The sequence below is a fragment of the Bombyx mandarina genome, chromosome 15 (genome assembly GCF_030267445.1).
Source record: "Bombyx mandarina strain Sakado chromosome 15, ASM3026744v2".
NCBI classification, from domain to species: domain Eukaryota; kingdom Metazoa; phylum Arthropoda; class Insecta; order Lepidoptera; family Bombycidae; genus Bombyx; species Bombyx mandarina.
In genome coordinates, this window is record NC_143221.1 from 16,139,885 (window position 1) to 16,160,631 (window position 20,747).

The 20,747-nt window shown below is 39.4% G+C and overlaps 2 protein-coding genes across 3 annotated transcripts; both read right to left on the reverse strand.

Moving 5' to 3' along the window:
- Window positions 1-334: 334 nt before the first annotated feature.
- On the reverse strand, window positions 335-6,908 carry LOC114247220 (uncharacterized). 2 transcript variants are annotated; one of them, XM_089733441.1, is made up of 4 exons: window positions 6,803-6,908; window positions 6,119-6,158; window positions 2,472-2,963; window positions 335-2,405 (listed from the first exon to the last, which is right to left on the reverse strand). In XM_089733441.1, exons 1-4 carry the CDS (start codon window positions 6,842-6,844, stop codon window positions 376-378), a joined length of 2,604 nt encoding a protein of 867 aa, XP_089589567.1. In that variant the 5' UTR covers window positions 6,845-6,908; the 3' UTR covers window positions 335-375. The 2 variants fall into 2 exon arrangements, with proteins under 2 accessions (XP_089589567.1, XP_089589566.1); XM_089733440.1 differs by having other exon boundaries at window positions 335-2,963.
- Window positions 6,909-11,149: 4,241 nt separating this feature from the next.
- Window positions 11,150-14,546, reverse strand: CPG16 (cuticular protein glycine-rich 16). The gene is made up of 3 exons (XM_028180090.2): window positions 14,438-14,546; window positions 13,290-13,329; window positions 11,150-11,831 (listed from the first exon to the last, which is right to left on the reverse strand). The coding sequence occupies exons 1-3, from the start codon at window positions 14,474-14,476 to the stop codon at window positions 11,236-11,238; spliced, it is 675 nt and encodes a 224-aa protein (XP_028035891.2). The 5' UTR covers window positions 14,477-14,546; the 3' UTR covers window positions 11,150-11,235.
- Window positions 14,547-20,747: the final 6,201 nt, after the last annotated feature.

Below are 20,747 nucleotides of genomic sequence, written 5' to 3' on the forward strand. Positions count from 1 at the left end.
TTTTTTTTGTTTTGTTTATATAATAGCCGACTTAACCTAAAAGGTGTATGGCTCTCATAAATAATAAAAAAAAATGCTATTACGTAGCAACGTGGAATGGGGAATCGCTGTCAAAACCCAGTTGCTTTTTAACTATCATAAGCTTTTTCGGGTATCACGGGTTAAACCTTTAGAAGCACGAAGCATCAACCTCCAGCGGGAAGCACCAACACACTCTACACTAATATAGAATATTGATGTATTTTTGAAGCATAAGGATTCTGTGACGTTCGGATCGTCTTGAATAATTTCATACAAAGGTCAAAGGTTAGCTGATGGCCATGAAAAAATTAAAGAATTAGATATAATTTATTAATAATAATGTATATTCACTATTTAAATTGTGTTGTGGATTATATTATAGCCAGGGTAATTGCCGTGACCAGAGTCTCGGTAACCATAGTTTCCATAGCCGTTATTGCCATATCTGTCGTATCCATAATCGTGGCGTCTGCCTAAGCCGCTAAAGGCACCAAATCCAAAGTCAGATAAACCAGCGCCTGCTCCACCTCCGACGCCTATTCCTAGACCTAGCTTAGCTCCATCATGACGGTAGCCGTCAGTGCTACCACGTCCGTATAATCCAGTGCCAACATTGGCTCCACCTCCGAGTCCGAAATCGTGATAACCATGGCCGTAACCATGTCCGTGAGATCCGGCACTGATACCGAGTCCTAGCCCTGCGTCACCATGTCCGTATCCGTTACCATGGCCATGAGCTCCAACACCAACACCGAGTCCTAGGCCAGCGTCACCATTTCCGTATCCGTTACCATGGCCATAACCTCCAACACCAACACCGAGTCCTAGTCCCGCGTCATTGTCTCCATGTCCATGGCCATGTCCGTGAATTCCGGCACCAATACCTAGTCCTAGTCCAGCGCCACCGTCTCCATTTCCATGTCCATGTCCATGCACTCCAACACCAGCACCAACTCCTAGTCCAGCGTCACCGTTTCCATTTTCACGCCCATGTCCATGAACTCCAATACCAGCACCAACTCCTAGTCCAGCGTCATCGTCTCCATTTCCATGCCCATGTCCATGAACTCCAACACCAGCACCAACTCCTAGCTCAGCGTTACCGTCTCCATTTCCATGTCCATGTCCATAAGCTCCAACACCAGCACCAACTCCTAGTCCAGCGTCACCATCTCCATTTCCGTGTCCATGTCCATGAGCTCCAACACCAGCACCAACTCCTAGTCCAGCGTTACCGTCTCCATTTCCATGTCCATTTCCATGAACTCCAACACCAGCACCAACTCCTAGCTTAGCGTTACCGTCTCCATTTCCATGTCCATGTCCATAAGCTCCAACACCAGCACCAACTCCTAGTCCAGCGTCATCGTTTCCATTTCCGTGTCCATGTCCATGAACTCCAACACCAGCACCAACTCCTAGTCCAGCGTCACCGTCTCCATTTCCATGTCCATGTCCATGAACTCCAACACCAGCACCAACTCCTAGCTCAGCGTTACCGTCTCCATTTCCATGTCCATGTCCATAAGCTTCAACACCAGCACCAACTCCTAGTCCAGCGTCATCGTCTCCATTTCCGTGTCCATGTCCATGAACTCCAACACCAGCACCAACTCCTAGCTCAGCGTTACCGTCTCCATTTCCATGTCCATGTCCATAAGCTCCAACACCAGCACCAACTCCTAGTCCAGCGGCATCGTCTCCATTTCCGTGTCCATGTCTATGAACTCCAACACCAGCACCAACTCCTAGTCCCGCGTCACCGTCCCCATTTCCATGCCCATGTCCATGAACTCTGACACCAGCACCGACTCCTAGACCAGCGTCTCCGTCTCCATTTCCATGCCCATGTCCTTGAACTCCAACACCAGCTCCGACTCCTAGTCCCGCGTCATTGTCTCCATTTCCATGTCTATGTCCATGAACTCCGACACCAGCACCGACTCCTAGTCCCGCGTCACCGTCCCCATTTCCATGCCCATGTCCATGAACTCTGACACCAGCACCGACTCCTAGACCAGCGTCTCCGTCTCCATTTCCATGCCCATGTCCATGAACTCCGACACCAGCACCGACTCCTAGTCCAGCGTCACCGTCTCCATTTTCATGCCCATGTCCATGAACTCCAATACCAGCACCGACTCCTAACCCCGCGTCATTGTCTCCATTTCCGTGTCCATGTCCATGAACTCCAACACCAGCACCAACTCCTAGTTCAGCGTTACCGTTTCCATTTCCATGTCCATGAATTCCAGCACCAACTGCTAGTCCAGCGTTACCGTCTCCATTTCCATGTCCGTGTCCATAAGCTCCAACACCAGCACCAACTCCTAGTCCAGCGTCACCGTCTCCATTTCCATGTCCATGAATTCCAGCACCAACACCTAGTCCTAGTCCAGCGTCACCATGTCCATATCCATGTCCATGTCCATGAATTCCAGCACCAATACCTAGTCCTAGTCCAGCGTCACCGTCTCGATTTCCATATCCATGTCGTCCATGGATTCCAGCACCAACACCTAGTCCTAGTCCAGCGTCGCCGTTTCCGTTTCCATGTCCATGTCCATGAATACCAGCACCAACACCTAGTCCCAGTCCAGCATCACTGTCTCCATTTCCATGTCCATGTCCATGAATTCCAGCACCAACACCTAGTCCCAGTCCAGCGTCACCGTCTCCATTTCCATGGCCATGTCCATGAATTCCAGCACCAACACCTAGTCCCAGTCCACCGTCATCGTCTTCATTTCCATGTCCATGAATTCCAGCACCAATACCTAGTCCTAGTCCAGCGTCACCGTCTCCATTTCCATGTCCATGTCCAAGAATTCCAGCACCAATACCTAGTCCTAGTCCAGCGTCGCCGTGCTTATGTCCGTGTCCATGTCCACCAAGACCAAGACCAGCGCCGATATTTAAACCGAGTCCAAGATGAGGTAAGCCTGAAACACGCACATCAAATTTTGTGTTAGAATAGCAGAGTTGCATTGATATGTGACGATTTAAAAATATTTGAAGGAAGCGCTTTGTAGGCCCATTTTCGGTACAAAAATTCTATGACGATTTTCTTATAAAAGTTTATAATTTCTTTTCATTCTATAAAGACCAAAGTAAATGGTATGCGAATAAAGTGGGGTACATGGTAATTTTGACAAGACTCCTAAATTTAAGATTCATTGGATTTTTTGTTTACATTACCTACAAAGTTTCCTTATGAAATTTTAACAAGATCATTGGTGACATACATAATTATATGATACTAATTGAAATATCAAGGACATTCTGACCCCAGAAATGGTAAGCGCTGACAAATTCTTAAATTTTGTGTAGCATCAGGGATCACTGATTGCATATTGTTATTATTAATAGCCAAACATGACTTTCTATTGTTCGCCGTGTATAGGAAAGCATTGGCATTACTTCTTTACAGTATTGTTTTCATCTAAAAACTCAAGGTTAACGCTTATGTGCCACTCATTTTTTATTATCATCTATTGAACAACCCAAATCCCTTTGTGTTCTGAAATTAGTTCATAATGAATCCATGTTGTAAGCTATTGTTCTGTTGTGTATATATATAGCTTGATGTTTTTTTTTTAATTGCCATGTACCAAACTTTAAAACAGAGCTAAAAAAGGCTCTTTGCTATCTGCCAAGCGCGTGTTATGAGCTCCTTCGGACACATAATGTGGTCTCTCAGACATGAATTAGAGAAGCTCATAATTTTAGGTCGCATAGAGGGCAAGCGCTCCCTGGGCAGAACACCAGCCATATGGTCAAATCTGGTTAGAAAAGCGGTTGGTGGTAGTTTATAATCACGGGGTCCATGCCACCCATGACCGAAGCCTATGGATGAAAGTCACATGTGGTCGCGATATTCAGCAGTGAAGGAAAAATGAAGAAGAGGTACCAATTTCTAAATGACCTCCAATCTCTTCGTAGGTGATGCGTCAATTTTATTCAACTAATCGCCTTATAGTAGCCACATTATCCCCGGTGATCGTAGTTAGGAGAGCGAAAGATGACTGCTATTAAATTTAACGTACCAACGCTTTACGGGGCTCAAACGAGGTGCTTCACTTTCAAAAACATTTCAAGAATGAGCAGTGCAATCTTATGGAGATATTAAAATCGTAAAAATCATCACACTAAAATAAAAGAGTACGTTGTACATCACGAGAATTTTTGCTACGAACGACGAAGCGATACAAATGACAGCTAATTTCCTGTTAATGATTTAATGAGTTCGCGTATCAAAATGATGTAAGAGAAATTTTGAACACAGTTGTATTATACTATACCTAGTCAGGTCATAAATTCTGTCACATGTTTAATGTAAAATAATTGAAACAAGTTTATTCATTATGTAACCATTCATATACCAAAATGAACTTAAAAAAACATAGATTCTTATGACACTAAAGTTTATTCAAAATGACCTTCGCGATTTTGAATACAGGCCTTCAATCTGCGCGGCCAGTCGTCTATCGCAGCACGAACGAGGTCCATGTCAATATCGGCGGCTGCCTTAATCAAGGATGTCTTGAGTGACTCCAAATTGGGATGAGGCTTTGAGCACGCCTTTTCCTCCAAGTGTTGCCATATCTTGTAATCTAACGGATTCAAATCTGGACTGGAGGAGGGCCAGTCTTCGTGCCGGATGAAGTCGATTTCACGCGCCGCCAGCCAGTCTTGTGTGCTCTTCGCTCTATGAGCTGGCGCCGAATCTTGTTGGAATACCCAGTGCCTGTTATTGAACATGGTATGAGAAACAGGTTCCACAAGGTTCGTCAGGACTGTATTTTGATACACAACTGCATTCGTTTTTACACCTTTCTCACAAAAATGTACCTCTGTTAAGCCCCAATAAGAAACTCCCAACCATACCATGAGCGAGGATGGAAAATGACCTCGTTGGACACGCGGAATACAGTTGCTCGCTTCTTCACTACTGTGTGCGTACACCTTATCATTTTGTTTGTTGTAGCTCTCTTCTACGGTAAATTTTTTTTCATCCGAAAAAAAAAATTCCCGATATTTTTTCCCGCGTACCGCTTCAACAAAGCGCGGCATCTCTTCAGTCTCAGGTCAATTAGACGAGCATTCAAACGATGTCCTGTTTTTCTTCGATATGCCCGAAGCCCTAAGTCTTCATTTAACACCCTTTTCACCGTGGTTCTGCTTAACCCCATCTGAAGGGCCAACAGTTTCTGCTTACGTTTGAGATTTCTTTGAATTCGCGCCTTCACAGCTTTTATCACTGCTGGAGTCCTAACAGACCGAGGGCGACCACTTCTTGACCTGTCATCTACACTAGAGTCTTCATTGTATCGTTTGATGGTACGATAAACGAATCTTTTGGCTATATTAAAATTTTTCAGTATGTTAAAAATTTTAATTGGCGCGTAACCGCAACGATGCAACGCAATAACTGCAACACGGTCTTCTTTAAGCGTCCACTCCATATTTAAAAATGAGTAAAATTCTAAAAGTTATACATTTTTATTTTCATGAACAATTCGAAATTCGAATTCAATAAACTTTTTTGTGGCCAGCATTCTAAAAGAAAAGTTTTTACTGTGTGACAATACTTATGACCTGACTAGGTAATGCATACTCAATCCCGGAGAGACTAACAGTTAATGTAATGAATGTATTATTAGGAATGTATACTTATTGGAGCCTAATTAAATAAAGGACAGAACACGTACTATTTTTTTTTTTATTGCTTAGATGGGTGGACGAGCTCACAGCACTTAACACACAGTTAAGTGGTTACTGGAGCCCATAGACATCCGCAACGTAAATGCGCCACCCACCTTGAGATATAAGTTCTAAGGTCTCAAGTATAGTTACAACGGCTGCCCCACCCTTCAAACCGAAACGCATTACTGCTTCACGGCAGAAATAGGCAGGGCGGTGGTACCCACCCCCGCGGACGCACAAGAGGTCCTACCACCAGTAATTATATAAATATGGATAATATGTTTTCAGTAAATCTGGTGACCCCACATTCGTCATATGTGGTAAACACAAATAATATGCTATTGTTAATAAATAAAATTTTAAAACCATATATAAAAGAAACTATACCAACCTTGTACTGCTATGGCTACTGCCAATATTAGGCAAGCAATCTGGAAAAATATTTAAGATCATGTTAACAGGTTCAAGAACGTTGTGAAAATTGGTGAATCTTGCAATTAATATGGTACTTTTATTAATTTAACTAACTCTCACGCTTATCATAATAAAATTAATGAATGATAATACTACTTTCATCATCGTTTTCGTGTTCACGGACTACGGTAAAATGATGATGAGGAATGGGAGAGTGATTCGTAAAAGTTTTTTTGGTTATTACTGCGACTCGCGAAAACCGCAGAAAATTCTAAAACATTAGGAACACGTTGGAGTTGAGGACAACAGTCATGTTGTAATTCGTACCACCTCGGGAAACCGCTTCGCTGGTGGTAGCGTGGTGATAGTCCGCGCGGATGTGGTGGTGTGTTATCCGCTTAATTCTGCCGCGAAAAAGTCACGCGTGTTGGTTTGAGATGCGGAAGAGCCGTTTTACAATATAAGATGGCTAAGTTCACAATTATTTCAATTAAATTGGAATACGTTTGTGTTTTTTTTTTAATTGAAACACTTGGCCTTTTCATGGCGGAAACGGGTACAATCATGAGACTAGGTACGGTGGGATCACACGTCCTATCGTAAATGATTCTCCTTTTAATAACACACACCGTAAATTACTGAATACTCAAAATCAACTTACTTTGAAAGCCATTGTAAATGTAACTAATAAAGACATGTTCATCGATGTTTTATATTGCTGTTTTATCTAAATGTTTGATCATATTTTGACCTTCCCGTTCAACTATGAGATCAGTTCGCGTTTTTGTTATAAAATATTGATAAGAAACATTTCTGAAATAGTGACAATTATCGCTACAAAATAAAATTATCTTTTAAATAGTGACGCAACTTAAATCTTATTGAAAATCGAGATGTTAGAGCTTCTGGTAACCTGTGCCTAGAATAAATTCGACCGTAAAGGATTCAGTATCAGCGCTCCGTACTGGAGGCGTGGTTTAGCCTCTTGATGAATCCGTTGCCTCATATTCTGAGCGTCAAGGTCGGTCTTCGCCGATCGGGTGAGCCGTGCTCGAGGGTATTTCATTTTCCAGCTGACGCAGGTGTTAATTGGTCCCGATCGTTTCAGCTGGTAGGATTGAACAACTGTCCCGAACTTCATACTCAAATCTATGACTGCATACACGGTTTTGAATAGACATTAAATAAGCGTCTCCATCAGCGCGTACTGTTCACGTAGACAAATACTTGGTAACATTAAATTGCGCCATGGACTGCCTCCTATAATAGATCCGATGACACAGTCTCTGTAGGCTGCGGCACATGGCATCGTTATCTTTATAGACATATAAACTTGAACTTCTGATCAAAGTTTACTTGATAACTTTTTCCGTGTTTAATTTTATCCATTATTTTTATAATGTCGATAGAGAATAATATTATTTATCAGTTACACGTGTTGGTCTATTATATTTTAGATTATGATTAAATTTAATAAATTTCGATTATCAGGCATTAACTTACTCTGGTATTAAAATTAGCCTTTTGTGATTTTCACTTATCCCTAATTAGTTTCAAATCCTTGGAACTAAATTCAAAGATGATGATAACTACCGTCTTAGTTGAGCTTTTTCGGATAAGGAAATTAAAGGTCGTGTTTCGTGTTTATTTTTAAACTTACCCCTTTGTACAATCGACGCCGGCGACAAAGTAATATAAATACTATGAAGATTGGTGCTGATTCTGGTGTGACCTGAACGGGTGGGTACCATTATTCTGTCTATGTCTATGCCTCTGTCGTAATGTACCCAAGTGTTTCATGTAGGTAAAGCACTTAGAGAACTGAATAGCAGTAAGATTGGGTAGTAGTACTAGCTAGAGTCTCCGACAATAGAGTCGTCTATTATCAAAGGTGGCAATCTGTGCATTTGGACAAAAAAATGTTATTGATATGTCAATTCAGATTGATTTGAATATAATCGTCTCCTTCAAAGAATACGGTTCAAAACCTGCATTAAATAAAGGTTAATAGTTAACCTGTTATTTATCTAAGATGTCGTTCCGAAAAGTTTTGTGACTGCCAATGGAATACAAAGTCAATAATTCGTTTTTCTGATTTACCAATCATTGTCCAAAAGTCAGATTGCCGGCTTTGATAATAGTCGACTCAATAGCTCTTTAGTTCGATAGAAGCGTTCATGCTGTGATAACCACGGTTTTCGGTGCCAGGAAAAATATCCTTGCCCATGGTGAACAATGAACTCCTACTGAATAATACTTCTTCCTAGTCGGACATTCTTGGCAGAGTAGTCATGGCTGTCGATGGATAGGGTTGCGTCTTGTCGTCGCCACTGGCTTCCAAGCAGGGTTGCCAACCCCAGCATAGAGCAAAACTGTAGTTATGCTTCAAAAAAACTCTAAATATCAAATTAAAAACAGTAAATCAACAAGTAATAATTATTATTATATTATAATACATTGTGTATTAAATTTATGTGTATATGTATGTGTACATATATGTATATTATGTATTTCACTGGATTGGTACACCGCGCGTAGTTCGTTTCCAAATGATTCTTGTCCACCCGATTGTTGTCTGGAAGAGATCGCTCTTAGCGATAAGACCGACAATTGTACTTTTTTGTGTTTAATGTATCGCACTGTTTATTTGTTTTTTGGTGTACAATAAAGAATACTCTCTCTCTCTCTCTCTCTCTCTCTCTCTCTCTCTCTCTCTCTCTCTCTAAATCTACACCCTTATCTTTATATTATATATTGTATAATTTAATGATAGTATCTAATAAATAGAATACATTGTAGGGAGGGCATTAAAAACAATTCCCGAGTAAGTAAAAGAACCAATAGCAGAATGTCGGTAAAACAGCATCGATCGAAATGACCACTAACGCCATCTATTAACTCACCTAACCATTACCTCCGGTTTGATGGTAGTATTCGATAGTAGTATTAATTGGTTTTACTGAAGCTGACTTAGTGTCCGGACGAATAAAATAGATGGCGCTATCATCTTACATAAAAAACTGTAGATTTCTGTAAAAACTAAGAGAATTTCCGAAAAACTGTAGATTTACAGTTAAAGCTGTAGGGTTGGTAGCAGTGCTTCCAAGGCAACCGCACGTCTGGCGATGTTCGTCCATTAGAGGCGGCTGTTAGCATTGCGAGCATTATCATGACGATATGAACTCCGGTAATTTTCTAAAGTGAATGAATGAAAAGGTAATCCTAAATTTGCCTGAAAAGTCACTTGTGGTTATGGACAAAGCCTCATACCACTGCACAACAAACAAAGCGCAAACATTGGCACATTAACAAGTGAAATGCAATTGTGATTGCATAAAAAAAAAAAAACTTTTTTTTTTATTGCCTAGATGGGCGAACGAGTTCACAACCCACCTGGTGTTAAGTGGTTACTGGAGCCCATAGACATCTACAACGTAAATGCGTCACCCACCTTGAGATATAAGTTCTAAGACCTCAGTATAGTTACAACGGCTGCCCTACCTATCAGACCAAAACGCATTACTGCTTCACGGCAGAAATATGCGGGGCGGTGGTATCTACCCGCGCGGACTCACAAGAGGTCCTTCCTACCACCAGTAAAAAGTTCATTTTGAACTGACCTGACGAAAGCCGTATTGTTTGATCTAATTAAACAAAATAAAGGACAACCAACTTATGCAGTAGATGAACTTTTAAAAAGCTACAGCCAGGAAATTCTGAGACTACCACCATGTCACTGCGATCTTAATCCAATTGAAAAAATATGGAGTCTTGTACAAAGACGCATGGCTGAGAAAAATTTTGACCAGGACCCGAAAAAAAAAACTTATTTAAAACAATTTAATTGTAAAATTTTATTGACGGGAGACGCGCGAATACATGCGCGACTCCAGAAGATAGGTTTGTTCAGTGCAACATGCGGAACATTTAGAGGATGAATATTTTAGGAATGACGGGTTAATGGATGAAAAAATGGATCGGATTATTATATCAAAAGCAAGCGACAGTGAAACAGAGTCGGATGACGAAAGTAATATGAATGACTATGATTCAGGCAGTGACTGTTGTATGTCTGGAATAAAACCAATGGGTGTTAAAATATAAATAAAATTATATTTTATTCTTCTTTTTTATTCTGTATTTTCTTTCTTTTATGAATACATAAAATAGCGAATTGTTCAATTTTATTTACCACCTGCCACTAGCACTCCGTCTTCTAACTAGGGGATTTTTGGAGAATTCTATAGGAAGCGCTGGCAATATTTTGTCGCATGCAGCACCGCGTCGGCGGGACTTCTTTAGTGAGACAAACTTTACAATAATTAATCCGATCCCGCCATATTGTATCAGCTTAATAAAATATGGACCGCCAAGAGAACAAACAAATCTGTCCTCGAGCAACTTCGTATAGAAACGAGACTGGCGACGATTTGTTACCAGAAGGTTCTTGGTTACTTTGGTCACATTGCTCGGCGGCCACCAGTTAACCTTGAAAGATTGAGTGTGGTGGGCAAGGTAGAAGGGAAAAGACCCGCCAGCCGGCCACCCAACCGTTGGTTGGTTTAGATAACTGCACTCACTGGACTCTCTGTTGCGAACGCCCTGAGAGAAGCCGAAAATCGAAGCAAATGGAAGCTAATGGTACAAAGAGCCACGAAGGGCTTTCAGGGACACGGACCTTCAGTAATGAAGTATTCGACTAAGAAGAAGAAATATCTATGAGTTATTTATTTACTGAGTTTAGTGTACGAACATTCGACAGAGATTTATTAGTTTGCTTTGTTAATTGATGTAACTATAAAAATATTACAGCCATTTGTTTTAACTATGACAATAAATTGTATTGCCGCCATTTAAGCAGAATATTTCTAAATAAAATAACCAATCGTAACATAGTAATAATAATATGTGTATCTGACAATAGACGGCGGATGGATTCTCCCCTTGGAAAACTCAAAATTATCGTGGTTACAGGATATGGTCGTAGATCAATAATGTATACACATAATACATTTTAAAATTAAATTTATTATACAACATTGTTTAGACACGTGAGCTCTAAGCTCTTAAACAAATTGCGTTGACATGCCTAGATCAGTGTCTGAGGCCATTTGCGATATTTGAGGTGAGGGCACCACCAATGGCAGTGCCGATACCACCCAATGAACTGGCAATGCCTTCAAGGCCCTTTTCGATTTTATCTTCGTCTATACCATGGTCTGCTAAACTGGAAATATCCTTTACGTGTCCGGCATTGTCTTTGCCAAAACTGTCGAGCGCGGAGTCACCAAAGCTACCGAATCCGGAGTCGTGGTGTCCAAATCCGGAGTCATGGTGTCCAAATCCGGAATCATGGTGTCCAAATCCGGAGTCATGGTGTCCAAATCCGGAGTCATGCCCGAAGCTACCGAATCCAGAGTCGTGGTGTCCAAATCCAGAATCGTGCCCGAAGCTTCCGAATCCGGAGTCACGTCCAAAGCCACCGAACCCAGAGTCACGACCGAAACTATCGAATCCAGGGTTGCGATTTCCAAAGCCGCCAAATCCGGAATCATGACCAAAACTGCCGAAGCCGCTATGACCAAAACCAGAATTGTCGTATCCTCCAAAACCAAAGCCTTTTTTTAGAGTTCCTGCTACAGCTTCGACTTCACCGCTTCCATCAACATCGCTACTGCCATGAGGGAAGGCTGAAACATACGTGCGTACATAATATAATATAACATTTTTATGCGTACTGGACTTAAGCGTCACTAGCTTTATAATATAATTCGTTTTAACTTCAGGAACCCGAACGAAAATTCAACTTTTAGAATATAAAAAAAAAATTCAGAGGTGTCAAGGGACACCCGGATGGAACGAAGTTCCTTTCGATTAATTAGTGAAGGAATTGTAATTTTTTTTTTTGAGTTTAATAATAAATTACGGCATTATGAAGAAGAAAAAAACAAGACTATGAACTAAATTACTATTGTTGAAACGCTATCTCGAGAAACTGTACTCATTACGCGGACCAATCGGATACGAGCAATGTCACGCGATAAGCGCCTACACGTTGATTGGTCAGAATGACGGATCTAAAAAGTGTCGTGACAACTGTTCGTAAGATTTTTTTCCGTCTAGCCTCCTTTCACAATGCGCGATAAGGAACTTCGTTCCAAATAAAATTTCCCACAAATTATACATATTGCATTATGACGTTTAGTGGTTAATAAAGAAGAAAGGGATATGAACAAACAAATTAAAAGTTATCTTTTATAATTTTTAGCAAGTGAAGTCTACGGGATATGCCTATTCTGGAGAAGGCGCACATTGTGTTTGTGGCTTAAATATCAGTCTATTTATGTCGTCATCCGTTCCCTCGGCTTCAAGGATGCTGAAGCCATCAAGTACAGGTGAAACTCTCTTCTATGATACGGTTTTTACAGCACGCTTCCATTAACACGAAAATAAATATTCCCTAAAACCTTCTTATAACACGGTAATCTAATCTCCAATCCAGAGACGTAATCTCGAAGCCTCAATTGCGTTCGAGTAGCCAACTCCAACTCTTAAAACCGGAGAATATTTTGGTTGTTCGTGCAGCTTATCGGTAGGATGGTGGTACCGGTTTAGTTAAAACAAAGTATTTGAGTACAGTTAACCCTCCACGGGCTTTTATAAAACACTTCCACTCTAACGCGGAAGGGAAAATTCCCCAAAACCCTTCTTATAGCACGGTACTTCTACAACACGATAACGGGATTTTTGTTCATAATTATTTAGAAAATTGAGTTATGCTCTATGATCACTCAATATAATATGAGAATAATCGAAATTTTACTGTTATTTTTTTATGGATAATCGGTAAAAAAAACAGGCATAGTTGCGATGCTTATTTCAGAAAAATTACGCTCTTTTTTATACTGAATTCTCTTCTCATATACCACGGTTTAGCACAACACGGGACTTTGTAGGAACATATCTAGCTTGTAATACAATTTTTACTTCATGCGTCAAGGTCGGTATCTGAATTCACCTGGTAAACAGTGAGCTTACTCACGCCTTTTGTGTTATAAAAATAATGATCTTGAGAACACGAGGGCACAGAGATCATCCGTTTTTGGTGGTGCTATAATAAATAAATGAAAAAAATACTTAGTACCAACCTTGTGCTACTGCAAGTACAGCCAAAATAGAGCAAGTAATCTGAAACGAAAAATTATACATGTTATGAAGTTATCGACAGTTGACTGAGTTGATTATATGAGTCGTTTATTATCAAAGGTGGCAATCTGTGCATTTGGACAAAAAAATGTTATTGATATGTCAATACAGATTGATTTGAATATAATCGTCTCCTTCAAAGAATACGGTTCAAAACCTGCATTAAATAAAGGTTAATACTTAACCTGTTATTTATCTAAGATGTCGTTCAGAAGAGTTTTGTGACTGCCAATGGAATACAAAGTCAATAATTCGTTTTTCTAATTTACCAATAATTGTCCAAAAGTCACATTGCCGGCTTTGATAATAGTCGACTCATATAAAACTGAAGAGGAATGTTATATATGAATGTTAATTATCGCGGGATATTGACATTTAATTTAAATATATATAAGCGATCACTAATTTTATTTATCATCGGCTAGATAAGGTAAGAATGTGGCTGTGTTTATGGGCTTTGAGGTGGTGTTGTCTGTGATTTCGATAACCACTTTAAAATTAATAATGTCGGCAAGAATCGGAAGAAATCGAATAAACTAGAGACTGAAATACATACTCATGTGTAATGTACATAAGTTTTAAAAATACGTATATATGTATATTACGCAATAAGAGCCAATTTGTCACACGAATATTTGCTCAATGTCCGACCCGAAACCAAAATATTCGACCTGACAGCTAGGCTGCCAGCTACTGTACCATCGAGTCAGTTAACTATGATCATTATTCGAAAATTTGCCTTGAAAACAATCAGTTTCCAGAGTGGACCATTTCGAGGGATGACCGACTATTTGGGTTAAGCGACATTTTTACAGCTTTACAGGAGAGTCATTTAAAGTTTAGCATTTTGGAAAAAAATATATCATAACTTAAAAACTTCTACGGCTGTTTCAATGGGGTAAACAATTACATCGAAATTAATTACATCAAATTGTTGATGCTAATAAAGAGCCTTTCACTCCTCCATATTAATGAAACTGTATGGTATCAGATCTTGTGGTCCGCAAATAAATATCATAATAAAACTTAATAAATAATAACAGTAATTTTTAGTTTTTAATAAAACATAGATTTGGAAAAAAAGACTTACTTTCAGTGCCATCTTGGAAGCGTGAACTGATGACAGCATTTTCACTGAAGCTTTATATAGTACTCTTTATCTGGATGTTATGAGTATTTGACCTCTGCGCTTAAACATGATTAGGAACAAATATGACGATCGCCTTTAGATTTTTTGTGACAGAAACTACAATTATTTCCATAGATTTAACACGCAACTGAAGTTTTTTTTTTTTCATTTATTTAAATGCTTATAGCAAAGTTTTATCTTTGAAATATTTTAATTTGAATTGAAAAGTTCATTACCAATACTTAAGATTTTCAGCGTGTTTTGTTTTATTTTATTTTATTTATTGGGTACCAACATGTTATACATCAGCACAGAACATTACAGGTATCATATACATTGATTTCACACTAAATGCTAACACAATTACAGGTACCGCATGCATAAAAAAAAGCGGTTTATTATATAAAAAACAAAGAAAAACTATATTACGCTATTACTTAATTGAAAAAACTCCTTGAGCAAGGTTGTAGACCTCTCGTCTAAAACTGTCAACAGTGCCAGCAAAAACGTCCAGAGAATACTTGTTATGCAAATTATTAAATTCCCCAACTAGTCTGCTGAGAGGCGCCTTCTTACCAAGGTTGGTGTAGTATCTGGGAACCCTGAACACCATCAACTTCGAAGCCCTTGTGTTATTCACGTATTTATTGTCCAAGCGAAGCCGAAGTGCTTGTTCAAGTGCCTTGTCCACTCTTTGAGACGTCGATGAGATCTTGCGCCTTCCCAAATTAACACAAGCCTACGAAAACTTAATTTACATCATTGTCAAGAACAAGATACCATTAAAGTCTAGTTCAACCATCGTTAAGCGACCGAAGCTGTCGCCGTTAGGCCGTTACGGGTGTAAGACCAAAGCCATAAAGCCGACAACAGCACATGACTCTGACATACGACACCATTACAGGCGGTACCGTCAGCATAAAGCAGGGATATATTTTTAATTTGGAAATATATTTTTTAAGGTAACTTGCCTTTTTTTTATTGCTTAGATGGGTGGACGAGCTCACATCCCACCTGGTGTTAAGTGGTTACTGGAGCCCATGAACATCTACAACGTAAATGCGCCATCCACCTCGAGATATAAGTTCTAAGATCTCAGTATAGTTACAACGGCTGCCCTACCCTTCAAACCGAAACGCATTACTGCTTCACGGCAGAAATAGGCAGGGCGGTGGTACCTACCCGCGCAGACTCACAAGAGGTCCTACCACCAGTTTTAAAGGTACTGTATGAATATTTTGCGTATAAGAGTCAATGTTAACAACTGAGTTGTTATTTTGTTTCTACGTATGGTCAGTGATCACAAAGTTCGCGGCCCACCTAGAGTTAACTTGTTAGTCGAGCCTATATACGTAACAGTGTGAATGCCTTAGCATGTTTGAGGCAAAAAGTTCAAAGAGTTTCAATTTTGATTAACGGTAGACACCAACAAACTGAAACGCATGACCGCTTCACGAGAGAGATAGGTAAGCCAGTGATATTTATCCATAAGGACTCACTCATAAGACAATAACTTACATTAAGGCTTAAATTTTTTATTTATTTAATACAATTCGAATAAAAATAACAGTAGCATAAAACAATATTTGTATGCATTCTGAACTAAAATACATATATATCGTGTAAACAAATCGTTCCCGTGATAGTTATAAAACACTATTCTGATGTTAACGAAAAACAATATCAACTTAATAACAATTAACAAAAGAATAAAACTTCAATATTCGGTTTTTGAAACTAACTTCAGAAAATCATCAAAAAATATCAATTTCATGTATCGACCCAGTATTTAATCTATTTAAAACGTAAATTGGCAAAAGCTGGTTTTATTATACATAGTCAGGTCATAAGTATTGTCACACAGTAAAAACTTTCCTTTTAGAATGTTGGCCACAAAAAAGTTTATTGAATTCGAATTTCGAATTGTTTATGAAAATAAAAATGTATACTTTTAGAATTTTACTCATTTTTAAATATGGAGTGGACGCTTAAAGAAGACCGTGTTGCAGTTATTGCGTTGCATCGTTGCGGTTACGCGCCAATTCAAATTTTTTACATACTGAAAAATTTGAATATAACCAAAAGATTCGTTTATCGTACCATCAAACGATACAATGAAGACTCTAGGGTAGATGACAGGTCAAGAAGTGGTCGCCCTCGGTCTGTTAGGACTCCAGCAGTGATAAAAGCTGTGAAGGCGCGAATTCAAAGAAATCCCAAACGTGAGCAGAAACTGTTGGCCCTTCAGATGGGGTTAAGCAGAACCACGGTGAAAAGGGTGATAAATGAAGACTTAGGGCTTCGGGCATATCGAAGAAAAACAGGACATCGTTTGAATGCTCGTCTAATGGACCTGAGACTGAAGAGATGCCGCGCTTTGTTGAAGCGGTACGCGGGAAAAAAATATCGGGAAATTCTTTTTTCGGATGAAAAAATTTTTACCGCAGAAGAGAGCTACAACAAACAAAATGATAAGGTGTACGCACACAGTAGTGAAGAAGCAAGCAACCGTATTCCGCGTGTCCAACGAGGTCATTTTCCATCCTCGCTCATGGTATGGTCGGGAGTTTCTTATTGGGGCTTAACAGAGGTACATTTTTGTGAGAAAGGTGTAAAAACGAATGCAGTTGTGTATCAAAATACAGTCCTGACGAACCTTGTGGAACCTGTTTCTCATACCATGTTCAATAACAGGCACTGGGTATTCCAACAAGATTCGGCGCCAGCTCATAGAGCGAAGAGCACACAAGACTGGCTGGCGGCGCGTGAAATCGACTTCATCCGGCACGAAGACTGGCCCTCCTCTAGTCCAGATTTGAATCCGTTAGATTACAAGATATGGCAACACTTGGAGGAAAAGGCGTGCTCAAAGCCTCATCCCAATTAGGAGTCACTCAAGACATCCTTGATTAAGGCAGCCGCCGATATTGACATGGACCTCGTTCGTGCTGCGATAGACGACTGGCCGCGCAGATTGCAGGCCTGTATTCAAAATTACCTCCGTGATTTTGAATAATTTAATAAATTTTGAATAAACTTTAGTGTCATAAGAATCTATGTTTTGTTAAGTTCATTTTGGTATATGAATGGTTACATAATGAATAAACTTGTTTCAATTATTTTACATTAAACATGTTACAGAATTTATGACCTGACTAGGTATAATCAGTATCTGTATTGTCATGTGTGTAAGTCTTTTTTGGAGTAGATGGGCACCGCAAAATATTTTGCCCTTCTTACGTAAATTTCGCAGACGGAGGAGTATGAAATTTCCCACACTTATTGAGAATATAGAGAAGGAGTGCAGAATGCTAATTATTTAAAAAAATATACACAAATAAAACATTACACACACTACAACGTATTTAACACGCTCACAGACGCATGCATACTAATTGTTTATTGTCAAAATTGTGAATAGAGTAATAATGTTTATCTTTATTAATATTTGTTTAAAGTGTAGTCTTGGCGAAATCTGTGATTATAGAAGTGTCTTTGACAATAGAATCATAGTAGTTTATAAACTTAGAATTTCAATTAATTATAGTTGAATTTCGACTACCAGGGGACCACTTTTTTTTATTCCCTATTAGGCAGACGAGCATACGGCCCACCTGATGGTGAGTGGTTACTGTCGCCCATGGACTTCAGCAAGTTTATTTAAATCGCCGTTCTTTCCAAACTGACGCCAGTTTTGAAACATCCCCGACATTCATTCGCAGTACCTTGATAGTAAGATTTGTTGCTAAGCTAGCCTCTAATTCACGTATTGAGTAGGTACAAGTGGCAGATAAAATCGAGAGCGTGAATGAAACATGTGAATTTATATTAAAACGAAATCTCAAGTGAGCTAATTTTATTCATATGTCATTGAACCTTCGACCTTGAAGCAAGAGGCTTCGAATTGAGCAGTAGTATCCGCAGTAGTTTTTACTGGTGGCAGGAGCTCTTGTGAGTCCGCGCGGACAAATAACACCACTCCGCCTATTCCCTTCACTCTGCCGTGAAGCAGTAATAATGCGTTTCGATTTGAGGGGTGGGGCAGCCGTTGTAACTATACTGAGACCTTAGAACTTATATCTCAAGATGGGTGGTGCATTTACGTTGCAGATGTCTATGGGCTCCAGTAACATCTTAACGTCAGGTGGGCTGTGAGGTCGTCCATCCATCTAAGCAATAAAAAAAACATTATCTATGGTCTGCATTAGTCACTGAACAGAAGAAAGGGTATGGTTTAACAAAATCGATTTTGATGAATTTAGAGTTTCTTTTAAAATAGCGAGCTGTCATAAATTATATTATCGGACATTTACCTCTTAGGCACAGGATTCCTAGTCCATCGTAAGACCCAAAAAAAGTATTCCATAATAATTTTCATCGTTCAACGCTAATTCGCTTGTACGATGTGCGTGTTGCGACTCTATAAATTCTAGACAAAGAGCTAGGCTAGGCTTATAATTGAGATCACGAGAGTCATACCAGTCTAATTACTGTGTCGTAATGTTGTAAGTTAATGTTGTAAAAATAGCTTTTAAAATCGATATAAGTTATAACTTTTTGCTATGATAATAATGTAAAAATTGTGATCGGAAAATTAAACTATTTTTTTTTCATTTCCTATGCATATATTTGTGCTGAAACAGATGGCAGGCTTCCCTGGAGTTGCAGGGGGTCGAATGCCATTTGGAGAAATACAAATTAACGACCATTATTAAATACAGTCATATTTATGGAATTGATAGAACAATATTAACGTGTTAATTGACGCCTAGTCGGCTATGTGGTTCATTTTCCGGTCGGAACCAATGTCCTTCGAATGTTATTTCTCGTTTGGGTTCGGTATGTACTTGTTCTTATCTCGTATGTGTTTCCAGTGCCCGTAACGCAGGCGAAAACCGTAGCTTAGGATCTTTGAATGTGGAAGATTAAAAAATTTCTTTAGTACCCTTGTGATTTGAAACTCGATGCAACGGACAGCAACTCTACTTCTGAAGATTTTGTTTTTAACTCGTATGATCTTTTTTATTGCTTAGATGGGTGTATACAAGCTCACGGCCCACCTGATATGCGGCTTCCGGAGACCATAGACATCAACAACATATATGCGCCACCCACCTTGAGTTCTAAATCACAGTTTTTAAAATACAACAGCTGCCCCGGCGTTTAAATTGAAAGGAGATTACTACTTCAGAGCAGAAATGGGCAGAGTGGTGGTACCTACCTGTGCGGACTCACAAGAGGTCCTACCACCACTAATTAAGCAAATTATAATTTTGCGGCTTTGATTTTGATCACACGATGTTATTCCTCCTCCGTGGAAGTCAATAGCAAACATTTGTGAAGTGCGTATTTCGTGTCAAAATTGGTACCTCTCTCAGGAATTTGAACTCCGCTACATTTGCATCTTTCGATACGAATGCACCTGGCGTCTTATCCTTTAAGCTACGCGATGATGCAAAATGTTACGATTTGCGCATATTTTATGTTTGATATGTAGAAGAGCTAAAAAAATAAGTTAATAAATTCAGTATCATATCTAGCTCTGAGCCTATAGACTCCGTCTTCATCTTAACGCCATTAATCTAGCTATATGTGTAATATTTCTCTGTAACCATTCTTTTATTCACCTCACACAAACAATATATAAATTGTTTATTTTCTGTCTGGTAATAATGTTTTTTTTTTATTGCCTAGATGTGTGGACGAGCTCACAGCCCACCTGGTGTTAAGAGGTTACTGGAACCAATAGACATCTACAACGTAAATGCGTCACACACCTTGAGATATAAGGTCTCAGTATAGTTACAACGGCTGCCCCACCCTTCAAGCCGAAACGCATTACTGCTTCACGACAGAAATAGGCGGTGCGGTGGTACCTACCCGTGCGGACTCACAAGAGGTCCTACCACCAGTAAATACCACCAGTAATGTTATTTAAGGTTCTTTCATTCTGTATTACGAAAACAAAATGTCGTAATTAATTAATTTAAAATAACGATACGGCGTCCAGCCTGAGCCGCCATCATCATCTTGTTACCACCAAAGCATTCAAGAGACCCGATAAGACATGAGATAATTAGATTAGAATTTATCTACATTAATATTTTAAACGCAATTGTGTTTTTAAATTAATATTTTTATGTCATGCTTTGATAATTTTAATGTTATTAGCACACAATCATAATGTGTTTATCTTTGACCTCTTTGCCATATTCCAGAAACACGTTTGACACTTGTCAATGTTATTTATTAAAACGTGAACGAATTTAGC